The sequence below is a fragment of the Mesoplodon bidens genome, assembly GCF_964165515.1.
Source record: "Mesoplodon bidens genome assembly, chromosome: 12".
NCBI lineage: Eukaryota > Metazoa > Chordata > Mammalia > Artiodactyla > Ziphiidae > Mesoplodon > Mesoplodon bidens.
The window spans coordinates 2,987,369-3,004,883 of NC_138168.1; the positions used below are offsets into that span (position 1 = coordinate 2,987,369).

General features: G+C 36.3%; 1 protein-coding gene across 1 annotated transcript in view; it reads right to left on the reverse strand.

Moving 5' to 3' along the window:
• Window positions 1-576: 576 nt before the first annotated feature.
• Window positions 577-17,515, reverse strand: part of LOC308626095 (lengsin) — a gene marked incomplete at both ends in the record, with an annotated part of 29,485 nt that continues 12,546 nt past the window's right edge. The window contains 4 exons of the mRNA XM_081250876.1: window positions 577-1,776; window positions 4,047-4,213; window positions 13,085-13,282; window positions 15,794-15,923. Of these exons, the coding sequence (XP_081107002.1) occupies window positions 577-1,776; window positions 4,047-4,213; window positions 13,085-13,282; window positions 15,794-15,923 (1,695 nt within the window). The remainder of the gene's footprint in view (window positions 1,777-4,046; window positions 4,214-13,084; window positions 13,283-15,793; window positions 15,924-17,515) is intronic.

The window sequence follows — 17,515 nt, forward strand, 5'->3', positions numbered from 1 at the left end:
TGGTGACGAAGGGTAGAAAGAGAAGGGACATATGTGAAAACTTCTGCTAACTTGTCATCATGACATATTTTTGTAAAACTTAATTAACTCATTTAGAGGCATCACAATGATGCTTGCAAAACAGACCCTCAGAATGCCTTGATGAGTCAGATTATATTAGCGGATATCTTTGTTTTGCTGGCAGTCACAACCTATGTGTATAATTGAAATTATTATTTTTTTTAGTCATTTAAATTTTGCATTCTAATTCTTAAGTCTTTTTAATTGTGTGAATATATTTCTTGCTCCCACAAAATTGAATATTCGTATCTAGGTCAACATACGCGGAGACAATGACCACCGAGTGACAAGGTTTGCTGGTTTTCACGTCACAGCTGCACCACAACTTTATTGTTTGTTTCTGAATCAGAAACCTCTCAGCAACCCCACTTCATCTGTCAAATACTCCATGGGGACAAAAAAGAGAGAAAGCATTTGTAGTCTTGTTGTTGTTGCAAAAATCCAATCTTTTCTTTCTGGCAGATCAACTACTTAAGTCAAACTCACATCGCTAAAGGAGTAGTTAAGTGTTTCACACTAAATAAAATACTCTAAGAATTTATTTCTCTCAGCATCTGTTTTTTCACTTTCCAACTCATATTTCTTCATGGCAACAAAATATCGAATAAAAGTTTCCCCTAGAGCCTGTCTCAGACATTGATCTTCCTCCAGTGCCATGAGGGCATCTTCTAGTTTCAAAGGGATCTCAGAAAGTTTGGGCTGATGAAGGTCTGTGCTGTCCTCTGGAGCAGCCAAAACACCATCGTTTCTTTGAAGTCCATCCAAGCCTGAAGCCACAGTGGCGGCCAGCACCAGGTAAGGGTTTGCCGTGGCTGAGCCCAGTTTATTTTCTATTCTGGTGCCTTTCTCACCATGGCACTTGATATTAAAAGCACAGCTGTTATCGTTGTATGCCCACGTTGTCGGCACACTCTCCTTCAGGTCTTTACTCTCCTTGGAATAGCGCTTCCGGCAGCTTGCAGCAGGAGCCATCAAGCAGCTGAGAGCAGCAGAGTGCTTCAAGAGACCTGCCAACCATTTTTCCCCAGTGGTCGTGAGCTGCTCCATTCCAGAACTGCTACAGAACAAGTTTTTCTCTCCATCGACATCCCAGAGACTATGAGACAAAATTCCTGAATTGCAGAATCCAGTCTCGATGAAAAAGCTAGTGATGTAATTATATTTCCTTGCCACTTCTTTGACAGCTGTTCTAAAGGTAAATGCGTTATCAGCTGAACGGATGCCAAATTCGGGCAGAAAGCAGATTTCCATCTGGCCAGGCCTGGTAGAGGAGGAAAAGCTCTCAACATTGGCCCCAGTGTGATACAACCCATCCACGAGGTCCTGGATGAAGGGCTGGTCATGATCATCTAGCAATGCTGAAGCAGGAAGAGATATGGTCTTTGAATTGATAATTTCAGGTATACCAAAAATGCAAAAATCATAGATGAAGGCAGAGAACAGGGAGAAGCCAGAGTCCTGCAGCCGGCTCAGCTGCCTCTTTGCGATGTGCCTTGGGGAAGTCAGAAGAGGCTCGCCAGTCACAGTGAACGTGTCACAGATCACCCTTGCAGTCCTCTCAGCCCACGGCAAAACTCTGAAGGTCGATAGCTCTGGCATCAGGACTATGTCACTATTAAAACATGTTGCTCTTATGTGATCCACTTCATTGTCCTTAGGATTTGGTATCAATTCAAGATAACCTCGGGGCATGTAAACGCCATGGATCACTTTTTCCTAAAGAAGTTAAAGGATAGAGCAATCAAGTTTTGAAACTTGAAAACAAACAAAAACGTGGGGGGTGGGAGTACGGAAAAAAATGTTTAACATCGGTTGGTTAAAGCTAGCTTAGTATCAGATAAATTTTTAATAGTTTAAAATAGACCCCCCAAAGGTAATTTATAAACAAGGCTTAATAGCTTTAGCCTTGGAGACTTTATATGCTCATGTTCATGAAAACAGCACTCATAAAGAAAAGCTATAATGATAAAGAAAATGTCTATAGCCAATGACAAAGGTAAAACCTAACAGAACTATTTGAACTGCTCATAACCAAAAATATTTTTTAAAGCACTCTTTACCGTGTGGCATAGTAGCTAATACTTCAGATAAGGCTTATTCTATTGTAATCCCCACAGGTAACTGACTCCCCAAAGTCTACAGTAAAGAATCCTCAGTCTTTCTCAGAGAGCTGACTGTTGTCACACCCGGGACACACAGGACAGAGGAGTCGGGACCGCTGACAGTTGCACTCCTCTCTTCACTCACCTTTACGACCCACTAACGAGCAAACTACCTCACAGGCGCAGAGTTCCAGAAACCTTGCCCGTGAATGTGGACCTATGTTATAGTTTCCAAAATGTTGCAGCCTTCAAGTCAGCAGTCCTAACTCTCATTAATTCCTTGTGTGAAGTTAAGCAGGTCACAGAACTATGTTATGTGCCTCATATGTTTTGTTATGTGCCTCATATGTTATGTTATGTGCCTAATGTTATGTTATGTGCCTCATATATTATGTTATGTGCCTCATGTGTTATGTTATGTGCCTCATATGTTATGTGCCTCAGCCTCCATATCTGTGAAACAGAAGTGTTAGTGTAGATGATTGCTAAGGCACTTTCTAGTCAAATACCTCTTGGGTTCAATGGATTTAGCTTTTATTTAACTTTTCTATGTGCCATACGGCATGAAAATAATGAAGTTATAAAGTTGAACAGACACATAAAAATGTAGAAATTGTGTAGTAGGAATATCAGTAAGGTTTCATGTGTTGACGTTTCCATTAATGGGTGGAGAAAAAGCTGACTGTAAAGCTTGGTTCCTATGATGTCAGTGAACACCGTGAGGGTAACAAAACCTACTCACATTCTGCAAGCCAAACTCTTTGTTATATTACCTCCAAATCTCAAACAGCGTGGCTAACGAGGAAGGGCTGATGCTCGCAGAAGCGACTCTTCTGCAGGTGCCGGTGAGCCTCCTTCACTTTCCACCACCTCTACACATTTCCAAGTGCCATTTGACCTGGATGATCCAAATCTGCTTTTGCCAATAGTAAAGTTGAGTAAGTCAAGCACTGTTTATTCAGTGCCTGCTTAATTTTCAACCTACTCAAGGACCTACGTACATAAACTTCGTGTGTGTGTGTTTGTTTGTGTGTGTGTGTGTGTGTGTGTGTGTGTGCAGGCAGATCTAAAGAATTTTTGAAGAAACAGATTTGAATCTTTTGGAATTCTTTAAAAAGTGTTTTGAAGATGCCCAGGTTTTCCCAATATAAAGCAAATGAGAAAAATTACAATTTGATATTGAAGTAATAAGTAAGATATATTTAAACAATAATCTTAGAGGATGCTTAATTTTCATACTTTTGTATATAATACCGATGTCCCTTCCTAAGAAATGATGTTTCAGTAACACAGTAAGTCAGTTATTAAAGTAAATACATGACATAAACTGAAAAATACTCAGAAAATCTCAAAACATATCTAAAAATATCGTATTTCTTGATATCACTATTTTTGAGAACTTAATAATATTTATTGTAATCCAACAAAAATAGGATATATTCTTATCAGAATTAGAAGCTAAAATGGATATGCTTTTTATCTAGCAAATTCTATTTAATCTTTTTTTTTCTCTTTGTATTTACTCCTGGGTCTTCTGTTGTAATTTTCTCATATCAAACAAATTATAATCTTCATAATTGCAATAAGAGAAAAAAGGAGTGAAATTATTCAAGGCAGAAGAATGAAAATTACCAGTCTTAATTAGTTTTATATTTATATTGGGTAAATGAATTGCTGTTTGGGAGCTGAAAGTATACATTCAGCTCTTAGGGGAACAATAATGTGTCTGGGGAGTGGCAAGGGAAGAAACACAATGAATGATTGGTTTTCAACTAGAATTGCTGTATAGATTACAATAACATAAGAAAGAGCAATGAGGACCATTTGCTTGCAAATGAATTGAATGAAATTATATTCAATCATAACTCTACTTGCAAAACTCACTTGGAAAAATTGTGCAGGGATACTCTTAGACCTGGACACACCATGCAGGTCTGTTGCTTCAAATCGCACAAACTGAAGGTGATTTTTGGCCATTTCTTGTTTAATGTGTTTCATTCTAGAGGAGAGTTGAGGTGCAGTAGGAATTGGAGTGCTGTCCCTGGTGTTATCTGTAAAATAAAAAATGGTCTAAATCATTAGATCATGACGAACTGCGAAGTAAAATGAGGCTAGAGAATAGTAAATTAGTCATTATGATCATTAAGAAAAGCATCATATGTTTCCATGTCTTTGGCTTATTCCTGAGAACATTGTTCCTAAACAGTCTAAGAGATTATCACCTGGGACGGGGTGAAGGTTAACTCTATTTGCTTAAGTAAATAGCAATAATATGTGTAAGCACTTACTGAAAATGTCTTTGCTTATGGGAATTAGAATATATTTACATCACTGCTTTGGCACCATATAAGGCTGTATATAGATGAGTATCATCGAAAAGACTGAGCTTCTTGAAATAACTGGTTTTACCCAAATAAAAAGTGCCTGTATGATTAAAGGTAAAATTATTTGTTTGTTTTTATTTTCTGTGGGTTTGCTTTTTTGTTTCGTTTTCTTTGCCAAAAGAGCTATATATCTTTATAACGGCATCTGGATCTAAGACATCTACATCTCTGTCAAATATAAAATTTGTATAAATGAGAATATAAAAGTGTTTTTCAAGAATGAGAGTGTAGGAGATGAAAAATCTAGACTGAGTACTCCATTTTTAAAAAACTAGAAAACTTCAAAAAAAGTTTTTTTTCAAGACTTTTAAGATAGTCTACAAATTCTAAAACCCTCGAGTTAAAAGAGACTGGAGATAACATCTAATTCAACCAACTCAGTAGCTTAAGTCCCAGAGAAGTACAACCAGGTTCCCTGAATCACGCTCTCAGTCCATCACCAAAATTGAAACTGGAACCCAGACCTTTTGATTCTCGGTGGGTGGCTCAATACCATAAAGTGACTGAATGTATCTAAAGCGTATGGGAGGATCAGGCACACAGTGCGCATCACAGATCTTGGCTACTGTCTGACTTTTAGGAGACGCAGCAGATTGTAGTCATTCAGCACAAACACTGAAACTCATCTGCCTCCCTACAAATCCTGCCTTTGCCCTGGCAACTTGCCTTATCTCAGCTTTCTTATGTGCCTCAGCTTTCTCACTGACACAGTATTACCTATTTCATAGGCTTGTTATGATGATTAAGCAAGTTATTCAACAGTTCTTGGCGGACAGTAAGCACCATATCAATGTCTCTTAAATGCATCAAGTGAGCACAATTACTCTAACCCTGGTAAGTGGTACCATGATCATGTCTGAATCTGAATACCCATCAGTCTGTTGCATCACTGATGCTGAACAGCTGTAATTTTAAAGTGATGCTTGAGTATCATTTTTTGAGATATTACGCTTGTAAAACATAAAGATTGACAGTTTAAAAACACAGATTAAGTAGATTTTCAGTACATGAAGCATGTGTAGTCCTGTGATTGGTTCTACCTATGCAATGAATATATTAGGGGTGCTGTCCTGATAAATTTGGCTGCTCTGATGCGCCATAGGCTTTATAACCACCTTCCATTTAACAGAAACAATTAAGCTGTAGCATTTACAGTGTTTTATGCCAAATTAGCAGCTGCTGTGTTCCCAAACTTATTCTGAAGTATTGGGTGTTCTGCCCAAGATGAATAATTCTCCTTAAAGAAAATAAAATTTATAGGCATTTTAAAATATGGAAAATTTCAGATAATCAGTATTCTAAACGTAATAAGCAATTACATGTAAACCATAAATATATTAATAACATAAAAAAATCAGGAGACATCTCCTATTAAAGGAATAGTCATTTTACTGGTTCACCAATAATACAATCACAGGTAATCATTAGTTCTTTCCCTTATCTGTATCTTCTACAGTTACTACAATAAATGTGTGTTATTTTAAAATAAGAAAAAGGTTTATCCACTCAATATAGATTTGTTTTTTGTTACCACATACTATTTATACTGCACATATATTATAGGGGCAGCCAGAAAAAGGCTGGGCACCCTTGGAGAGCTTTATATTATTGAGTGAGGAAACTATGGACAATAAACATGCCGCCAAATGCAAAGGTGGGATAATTTATCATGGTTAAAGTGCTGGGAACATAAAACATAATCATCTGAAGTATTAATTCTCTGAGATTTGATCACAATGTGGACAGGTCCAACCACTGATTCTCTCTAACATCACCAAGTTACACTATGGCTGGACAGTGAGTGTATATATTAGTTTGCTAGGGCTGCCATAACAAATACCATAGACCAGGAGGCTTAAACAGAAATGTATTTCCTTACAGTTCTGGAGAGTAGAAGTCCAAGACCAAGCTGTCAGCAGGATTGGTCGTTTTCTTCTGAAGACCTCTCTCCTTGGCTTGTAGATGGCCATCTTCTTCACATGGTCTTCCCTCTGTGTGTGTGTTTCCTAATCGCTTCTTATAGGGACACCAGTCATATTGGATTAGGGCCCATTCTACAGAACTCATTCAACATTAGTTACCTCTTCTAAAACTCTGTCTTCAAATACAGTCACATTGTGAGGTACTAGGGGTTAGAACTTCAACATATGAATTCTGGGGAGACACAATTCAGCCCATAATAATATACTGACCAGTTTCCATTTTCTTCAGGGTCCTAATCACCACCTGCCATGTTGTTGTGTAATACAAGTTTACTGTCTTTCACCACTTGCATGTTAGCCCCAGGAGAGCTTGCTTATTATGTATTTACTTACTTGCTATTGTATCCCCAGTACCTCCAAGCAGTACAGACATGTCATAGGCACTCACTGGCTATTCCTTTAATAATTTAATAATGAATGTGATTTAATTATTTAGTTAAGTAATTAATACATCATGTGATTTGACCTTGTCTAATTAAAAAGTAAAAATTGGCGTCACATTTTGATATGTATCCTAAGTATCAAATTTTCATTTAAAAGTTTAATTCTTTCACCAAATATGACAGCCCTATTCAATCAAATTTCATTTTCATGGCATCAACTAATCTGAATTGTCTGACTTTCTTTTCTTCAAATAAATTGCACTTCTTAGTTACAGTTAAACCTTTTGGTCAGCCCTCCCCAGATGTGTATGATAGAGCATACATGTGTATGATAGAAGAGCAGACAGATATTTGCCATTTCAGGGGCTCATTTGTTTTTCTTATACTGTGGCTCCTGAGAGGTGTTCTCCTTTCCCATCTCCTCAGAGAGTTAATAAATTAAATCAATGTGCTTTTATAGAGGAAGTTTTATGGCTGTGAGTTTTTAAGGGGAAAAATAAGAAAACATGAAAAACCAAGCAAACCTCAAAGCTCTATAGCAGCTAGAAAGCCTTGGAGAAATGTCCATGTTCCATGACAATGAGGACATGTTTCAGTTATAGAGAACAAGCCATGGTCACTTATAAAAGGCAAATTAAATAGGTGTTTGGGCTTTCAGAAAACTCATTTCAAAAGAGGAAAAGTGCATTTGAGAGTACACTCTGTAATACATTCAGCTTAGGGACGGCTGCCATATTCCTTTCCTTCATCGACCTGGCTGCTCTGAGAGCCGCACTGTTAATGCAGATGTGACCCCACCTTTGGCCACATCACGTTAGCTCAGCAGAATTGGAAAACACGGGTGGCAGAATAACCTGGTATAAAAGCCGTGACAAAAACAAAAACAATAAAAAGTGAGGGTAGGGGGAGCTATCCTTTGAAACAATACATTTTTAATAAATTCAAAGTAGTTATTATAGCGAAGAAAATACCACATTGAAATTCCTTACACTTATCTTGGAGATTTATTTTTATATTTATTTTGAAATTATTTATTGTTTGTTTGTTTGGAGTTGGATACTTTCTGGTACTTGGGGTCTGTAAAAAATCTAGCCCTGGGCCAAAGAAGAAGACTGTGAATTAATAAAGTTGAATCAATCAATGATTATACCCACACCCCTAGTCATAGTTGATTGGTGAGAAGAGAGCTCATGACACAGTTCTTTTCTCAGATATTTTGACTTGAGACTAAATAATGGTAAATTCCATTTCTCTTTTATGCCTGAAACTATATAAAACAAAGGTCACAAACTGTGAAAGAGCCAGTGTAGTCAGCAGATATTTTCTCATTAGCCTTCCCAGTGTTTGGAAATTTTTAAAATTAGTTGACACTTAAATATCAGAAAATTTCATATAAAAATCTTGAGTTCAACCTTCTCTTGAAAAAAGAGAAAGATTTGGCAATACTGGGTGAACATTTCTCTGCAGCAACCATTGGCTGGAACTCTGAGGTGGCCTTCAAATGGGGTATGTATGCATCCTCTAATCCATGGGTTGGCAAATGTTTTCTGTAAATGACCAGATAGTAAATATTCACAGCTTTGCAGGCCATGTGGTCTCTGAGTGAGTAGCACTCACTACTTTCTCACCAGCACACCTCACTCATTGGCATTATCTGTCTGGCCCCTGTGGCATTTGTATTGATAGTCCCTGATGCTTGGAGGCTGCCGACGCTCATGTTCTTCACTTCATAGAGAAATTCAGGAAGCCAAACACAGAAAGAGACATTCATGAAGCCACGGAGAAATGCAGACATGAGAGATGGTATGAATTGCCCCCGAGGATGTTGACACCCTAAACCCTGGAACATGTAGAATATGTTAAGCTGCGGGGCAAACAGGACTTTGCAGATGTAGTTAAGTTTATGGACCTTAAAACAGGGACATTGTCTTGTATTATTCAGGTGAGCCCTTAAAAGCAGAGAACTTTCTCCAGCTGTAGTCAGAAAAGAGGTGTGGAAGACGAGGAAGTCATAGAAATTCCAAACATGAGAAATATCTGAGGCACTACTGGCTCAGAGATATAGAACCAAAGGCTTCCAGGAGCTAAGGGCCACCCCAGCTGGCAGCCAGCAAGGAAACAGGAACCTCAGTCTTATGACTGCAAGGAACTGGATTCTCCCAACAGTGTGAATGATCTTGGAAGTGTATTGTTTCCTAGAATCTCTAGCTAAGAACTAAGATGGCCAACGCCTTGATTTTGGCCTTGACATACTTGAGCAGAGAAATCAGCTGTGCAAACCTAGACTTCCGATGTACAGAACTGTGAGATAATGAATTGTGTTCTTTTAAAATGCTAAATTTGTTATGGTGTCAACAGAAAATTAATATATAAGGAGCCTGACAGTGTTCATTTTCAGGCTCTGTGGACTTCTTAGGCCCTGTGTGTGGTAAAGAATTTAACCTTGCCCAAAGAGAGCTCTGGCCTTTACCCTTGGCCCTGACTGGTAATCTCTAAGCCCTTAGAATGTCCTGCCTGACAAGAGTGCCTTTGTTTTCCTTGTGTCTCTGGTCACACTAGAGAGTCCAGCAATGTCATTTATTACTGAGTCATGTGGCATCAGCTTGACCCCAGTGGAACTGGAGACTGAGGTCAGCCGTGTGGCCAGTTGACTGTGGAGCTCCAATAAAGACCTGCACACCAAGACTAAGGTGAGCTTCTCTGGTTGGCAATACTCCGTTTACATTGTCACACACCTTTGCCAAGAAAATAGTGTTTGTCCATGACTTCAGTGGCAGAGGACAAGTGGGAGTTCCATGCTTAGAACTTCCTTGGACTCTTCATCATGAAACCTTTCCTTAATTGAATTTAATCTGTATTTTGTTTTCATTGTAATCAACCATAACCTTGAGGATAATAGCCTTCGGTCGGTTCTTATAGCTAATTATCAAAACTAAGGTTAGTCTTAGGGAACTCCCAGTCTTGAAACTGGTTTCAGAAGTGAGAGTAGCCCGGTAGACACTGTATCTTTAACCTTACACCCTGCTATATTTCTACCTTTCCAAACCTTGTTTGTTCAATCTTTTCATCATGGATTCCTATGTGGAATAAATAATTTTAAAATTAATTTCTATCACTTGGATCCCACAGATTTTTGACCAATACACTCATAGGCCAAAATAGCTATATCACTATTGATAACCCATAAATTTAGAATAAGAGAATTTTTAGTATCTGGTCTTACATTTAGGTCTTTAATTCATTTTGAATTTATTTTTGTGTATGGTGTTGGAGAATGTGCTAATTTCAATCTTTTCCATGTAGCTACCCAGTTTTCCCAGCAACACTTATTGAAGAGACTGTCTTTTCTCCATTGTATATTCTTGCCTCCTTTGTCATAGATTAGGTGACCATAGGTGCGTAGCTTTATCTCTGGGGTTTCTATCCTCTTCCATTGATCTATATTTCTGTTTTTGTGCCAGTATCATACTGTTTGATTACTGTAGCTTTGTAGTATAGTCTGAAGTCAGGAAGCCTGATTCTTCCAGCTCCGTTTCTCTTTCTCATGATAGCCTTGGCTATTCAGGGTCTTTTTTGTCTCTATACAAGTGTAAAATTTTTTGTCTAATTCTGTGAAAAATGCTACTGGTAATTTGATAGGGATTGCTTTGAATATATAGATCACTTTGGGTACTATAGTCATTTTGACAATATTCTTTCTTCCAATCCAAGAACATGGTATACCTCTTCATCTGTTTGTGTCATCTTCAATTTCTTTCATCAGTATCTTATAGTTTTCTGAGTACAGATCTTTTGCCTCCTTAGGTAGGTTTACTCCTAAGTATTTTATTCTTCTTGATGTAAATGGGATTGTTTCCTTAATTTCTCCTGATCTTTAATTGTTAGTGTATAGGAATGAAAGAGATTTGGGCATATTAATTTTGTAACCTGCAACTTTACTGAATTCATTGATGAACATTTGTAGTTTTCTGGTAGCATCTTTAGGATTTTCTATATATAGTATCATGTCAACTGCAAACAGTGACAATTTTAGTTCTTCATTTCCAGTTTGGATTCCTTTTACCTCTTTTTCTTCTCTGATTGCCATGGCTAAGACTTCCAAAACTATGTTGAAAAACTCTTAGAGGAAAACATAGGCAGAATACTCTCTGACATAAATTGCAGCAAGATATTTTTTGATCCACCTCTGAGAGTGATGAAAATAAAAACAGAAATAAACAAATAGGACCTAATTAAACTTAAAAGCTTTTTCATAGCAAAGGAAACTATAAGCAAAATGAAAAGACAAACCACAGATTGGGAGAAAATATTTGCAAACGAAGCAACCAACAAGGGATTAATCTCCAAAATATACAAACAGCTCATGCAGCTCAATATCAAAAAACAAAATAATCCAATCAAAAATGAGTGGACGATCTAAATAGACATTACTCCAAAGAAGAAATACAGATGACCAAGAGGCACATGAGAAGATGCTTAACATCACTAATTATTAGAGAAATACAACTCAAAACTACAATGAGGTATCACCTCACACCAGTTAAAATGACTATCGTCAAGAAATCTACAAACAATACATGCTGAAGAGGGTGTGGAGAAAAGGGAATCCTCCTGCACTGTTGGTGGGAATGTAAATTGATACAGCCACTATGGAGAACAGTATGGAGATTCCTTTAAATACTAAAAATAAAACCACCATATGACCCAGAAATCCCACTACTGGGCATATAGCCTGAGAGAACCATAATTCAAAAAGAGACATGTACCAGAATGTTCATTGCAGCACTATTTACAATTGCCAGGACATGGAAGCAACTAAATGTCTATCAACAGATGAATGGTAAAGAAAACGTGGCACATATATACTATGGAATACCACTCAGCCATAAAAAGGAAAGAAATTGAGTTATTTCTAATGAGGTGGATGGACTTAGTCTGTCATACAGAGTGAAGTAAGTCAGAAAGAGAAAAACAAATACCATATGCTAATGCACATATATGGAATATTTAAAAAAAAACGGTACTGGCGTACCTACTGGCAGGGTAGAAATAAAGACACAGACGTAAAGAATGGACTTGAGAACATGGGTGGGGGGAAGGGGGAAGCTGGGATGAAGTGAGAGAGTAGCACTTACATATGTACACTACCAAATATAAAATCGATGGCTAGTGGGAAACTGCTGCATAGCCCAGGAGATCAGCTCAATGCTTTGTGATGACCTAGAGGGGTGGGATAGGGAGGGTGGGAGGGAGACTCAAGATGGAGGGGATATGGGGATATATGTATACTTGTACCTGATTCACTTTGTTGTACAACAGAAACTAACACAACATTGTAAAGCAACTATACTCCAATAAAGATATAAAAAATAAAATTAAATTAAAATAGAGCCACCATATGATCCAGAAATCCCACTCCTGAGCATATATCCAGAGAAGACATAATTCAAAAGGATACATGCACCCCAATGTTCATTGCAGCTCTATTTACAATAGCCAGGACAAGGAAGCAACCTAAATGTCCATCAAGAGAGGAATGGTTAAAGAAGATGTGGTACATATATACAATGGAATGTTACTCAGCCATTAAAAAGAACAAAATAAGCCATTTGCAGCCACATGGATGGACCTAGAGTTTGTCATACTGAGGGAAGTATGAAGGGCAGAGAAAGACAAATATCATCTTATATGTGGGATCTTTAAAAAAGGTACAAATGAACCTATTAACAAAACAGAAATTGAGTTACAGATGTAGAAAACAAACTTACATTTACCAAGGGGGAAAGGGGGGAGAGATAAATTAGGATTACCATATACACACTATATATATATATAACAGATAACTAATAAGAATCTTCTGTATAACACAATGAATAGTCAACACTCTGTAATGACCTATATGGGAATAGAATCTAAAAAAATAATAATAATAACAATTTTACTTTTAGAAAAGTCTTGAGAGATCATGCATTGCAACCCTCCCATTTTCCAGATGAGCAGCCTAGTGGGGAAAGAAAACTGTAAAGCATTTTATAAATGACAGGTGTATAAGTTATTTCAATTGTTCTGACTTTCAGGCTAGCATCTTCAACCGACAACACAATGTCACTAATTCAAATATAATTTGGGAATAGCAACTAGACCCATATGCCAGTTTGTCCCAGAGTCCTTACCAGTATAGCTGGAGTTTGGGTGAAATTCACCACCAGGAGCGCTAGCTGATGTTTTGAGGGGCAATGGCTTTATCACTATTGTCTGATCTTTGGAGTCCTTGTCATCTTCTGGCAAATGAGATTCAGCAGAGCCAGGTCCCATGACTGGTTTGTTGGTATCCCCCAATTTGTGACACACCATTTGGTTCCTAATCCTTTCTGTAGAAATAAAGAAAAATGTTAAGGTCTTCTGCCCATTTTTTATTAGGTTGTTTGTTTTCTTGATATGGAGTTTTATGAACTGTTTGTGTATTTTTTATATTAACCTCTTGTTGGTCTCATTGTTTGCAAATATTTTCTCCCATTCCATATGTTGTCTTTTCGTTTTGTTGATGGTTTCCTTTGCTGTGCAAATGCTTTTAAATTTGATTAGGTACCATTTGTTTATTTTTGCTTTTATTTCTTTTGCCTTGGCCTAAAGAAAATATTGACTGGTGTAAGAAAATATTGCTACAATTCATGTCTTTTAGGGGTTTCATGGTGTCATGTCTTATATTTAGGTCTTTAAACCATTTTGAGTTTATTTTTGTATATGGTGTGAGAGAATGTTTTAATTTCATTGATTTACATGCAGCTGTCTAACTTTCCCAACACTGCTTGCTGAAGAGATTGTTTTTTCTCTGTTGTATATTCTTGCCTTCTTTGTCAAATATTAATTGACCTTAAGTGTGTGGATTTATTTTTGGGCTCTTTATTCTGTTCCATTGATCTATATGATGCTTTTGTGCCAATACCATGCTGTTTTGATTACTGTAGCTTTGTAGTATTGTCTGAAATCTGGGTCGATTATACCTCCAGCTTTGTTCTTTTTCCTCAGGCTTGCTTTGGCAGTTCTGGGTCTTTCGTGGTTCCATATAGATATTAGAGATATTTTTTCTAGTTTTGTGAAAAACGTCATAGGTAATTTGATAGAGATCACATTAAATCTGCAGATTGCTGTGCGTAGTATGGCCGTTTTATCAAAATGAAATAGATATTTCTCCAAAGAAGACATACAGATGGCCAACAGGCACATGAAAGGATGCTCAATATCACTAATTATTAGAGCAATGCAAATCAAAATCAAAATGAGGTATCACTTCACACCAGTCAGAATGGTTATCACCATAAAGTCTACAAATAACTGCTAGATTAAAAAAAGGGAACCCTCCTACACCTTTGGTGGAAATGTAAATGGGTGTAGCCGCTATGGAAAGCAGTATGGAGGTTCCTTAAAAAACTAAAAATAGAGATACCATATGTTCCAGCAATCCCACTCCTGGGCATATATCCAGAAAAGATGAAAACTCTAATTCGAAAAGATACATGTACCCCGATGTTCATAGCAGCACTATTTACAATAGCCAAGACATTGGAACAACCCAAGTGTCCATAAACTGATGATTGGTTTAAGAAGGTGTGGTATGTGTGGTATGTATATATATATACATATACATATACATATATATATGTATATGTATATGTATATATATATACATACAATGGAATATTACTCAGCCCCCAAAATGAAATATTGCTATTTGCAGCAACATGGATGGACCTAGAGATTATCATACTGGGTGAAATAAGTCAAACAGAGAAAGAGAAATATATGATAATCACTTATATGTGGAATCTAAAAAAGTAAGACAAATCGATATGCAAAACAGAAATGGACTTACAATTTCTGTAGTAGATTTAATGGCTTTCATAGAAACAAACTTATGGTTACCAAAGGGGAAAGGGAGAGTGGGGAGGGAAAAAATTAGGAGTATGAGATTGACAGATACACATCACTATATATAAAATACATAAAAAACAAGGATTTACTGTATAACACAGGGAACAATATTCAATATCTTGTAGTAACCTATAATGGAAAATAATCTGAAAAAATTTATATAACTGAATCACTTTGCTGTACATCTGAAACTAACACAATATTATAAATCAACTATATGTCAATTTAAAAAAAGAAAGAAACATGTTTAAAAATGTTGGTACTGCTTTCAACTGTCTTTCAATATGATGTAAAGAGGAATACTTGAGAAAATAATTTATTCCTAGGCAGTGACATACCAAATAAGGGGCAGTGGGAGTAGTTCACCCTGGTTTTAAGCCATATGGGATTGCATTTTCTGTAGAGAACTTTAAAACAATAATAAAGTTTACAAAAGTCTAACTGCATTTTATTGTTGCCATGCACTGGCCATTTGTACTGCCCCTGCCTTGGAACACAACTCTTCCTAGAATTCAGACTGTTGTCCAAATCAACTCCTAGTTTCAGCACTGTTTCAAATCCATTGGAGTCTAGTTGGATTTCCAACATGTGTTATGAAAACTTAATCCACATATTTATTGTGGCCTCTCTCAGTAATGATCTTTGTATTCATTTCTCAGAGCAGAAATATGCTTCTCTTCTTACTCATATGTTCCTTCTGTTCTGTACTCTTTTGTTCACACTACTATTTTCCTAGTTCTACTCCCTTTAAATTCTAAATATTTTTATTATTTTTATATATTTATACTGCAAGCCTATATTTTCCTTCTTTTATGTTGCCTATGTAGGAATAAATTTTCTTTCTTTCTTTGCTTCTCCCATAGAAGAGAAGAAAAATGTTTTATGAAGAAGAGACCAAATAGAGATTGTCTTTGACTACATATTCTTGAGGGATCATAGTAGCAAGATACCTTTTGAGTTGTCTATATCAACTTCTCCTATTTCAGTTGAAAACATATGTAGTTTAGTGACTTCTTTTCTTGTCTTTCTTAAGTTACTCATCCTGCTGGCTTTAGTCTCATTACCTTCATCTCTGGTGTCCTGTAATAATTAATAAACAAAAAGTCAAATAACAGAGCATGCATACAATGAAATTTGGAGGTCAAGAAAGAATGATGATATAAAAATGACTCTATGAGACTTTAAAAACAAGGTAAATTTTGCTGTTTCCACATCCACTTGAATAATTCAAAATTAAGAGGCTCAACATTTTGCTGACAGGATGGATTTTCTGTATCTCTTTCTATATGTGGTACAAAAAATATCATCAAATAAATTAAAATCTTGCCCAACTAGTCAAGATTTTCTATATCTTTTACTCTGGGATATTTTGCATTATTTATTCTCAAGTAATTTTACCAAACTCATTTTAGCTTTAAAAATCCCTCTTTTATAATTTATCTCTCTCTTTTTTTAGGATCTCTAATGTTTTTGACCAGAGACATAAGTATTATACCTAAGGAATTAGATTCTCCTCTTCTTACCTTCATCCTAATTGCATCAATATTTACTTCAAAAAAAGTACATGCTTTCATAAAATTCTATTTTGTGACTGTATTTTATGTGTGTGAAACAATATCATGCTCAAACTGTTTTATAGCTTGGGAAAACCTAAAGAAAAACATATTAAAACAAAATAACCTAACTTCAACACTCTAGTTATAATCTTTGACAGGATCCCTTGACAGAGCTGTCAAGGGCAATTCCCCACGGGGAGCTGGACAGTGAGGCAGGGGCTGGGGATGGAGAGCTCTGGTGTCTCTGCCCCATCAGCGGACAGAATCATCCCTGCAGTCCTGAGTCACAACTGAAATAAATAAGATTTTTTTAAAATAAAAAGCTGACATTGATTTTTTTCATTTATCCACTTTTATTTTTAATTCACTGAAATAATTTTTAAAAGAATCAATTATTTTCTACTCAAATGGCTTGATATTTTATGCACATCATAATGTACTGACTACAGATTCTATTTTAAGTTTTGTGTATGTGTCATTACTTCTACCAAGTCAACTTTTCTGATTTTTTAATGAAGTGTAATTGACTTAAAATATTATATTAGTTTCAGGTGTACAATATTAAATATTTTTATAGAGTATACTCCATACAAAGTTATTATAAAATATTGACTATATTCCTTGTGCTACACATTATATCTTTGTAACTTATTTATTATCTACCTAGTAGTTTGTATCTCTTAATCATCTACTGCTATTTTGCCCATCCCTCCCCACACCTCTCACCTTTGGTAGTTTGTTCTCTGTATCTGTAAGTCTGTTTTTGTTTTGTTATATTTGTTCATTTTTTTAAATTCCACATATAAGTGAAAATATACAGTACTTGTCTTTCTCTGTCTGACTTATTTCACTAAGGATAATATGGCATATATATATATATATATATATATATATATATATATATATATATATATATAATGGAATATTATTCAGACATAAAAAATGAAGTTTTGCCATTTGCAACGACTTGGATGAACCTGGAAGGAATTATGCTGACACTGGTACTTTTAATGTTTTTTTTTTTTACAAACTCCTCATTGTGGTTTGAGGTGAGAGGGTCAAGGTCAAAAACTATATTCTAAAATGTTTCGAGCTATTTTCTTTTTGAAGAGCTAT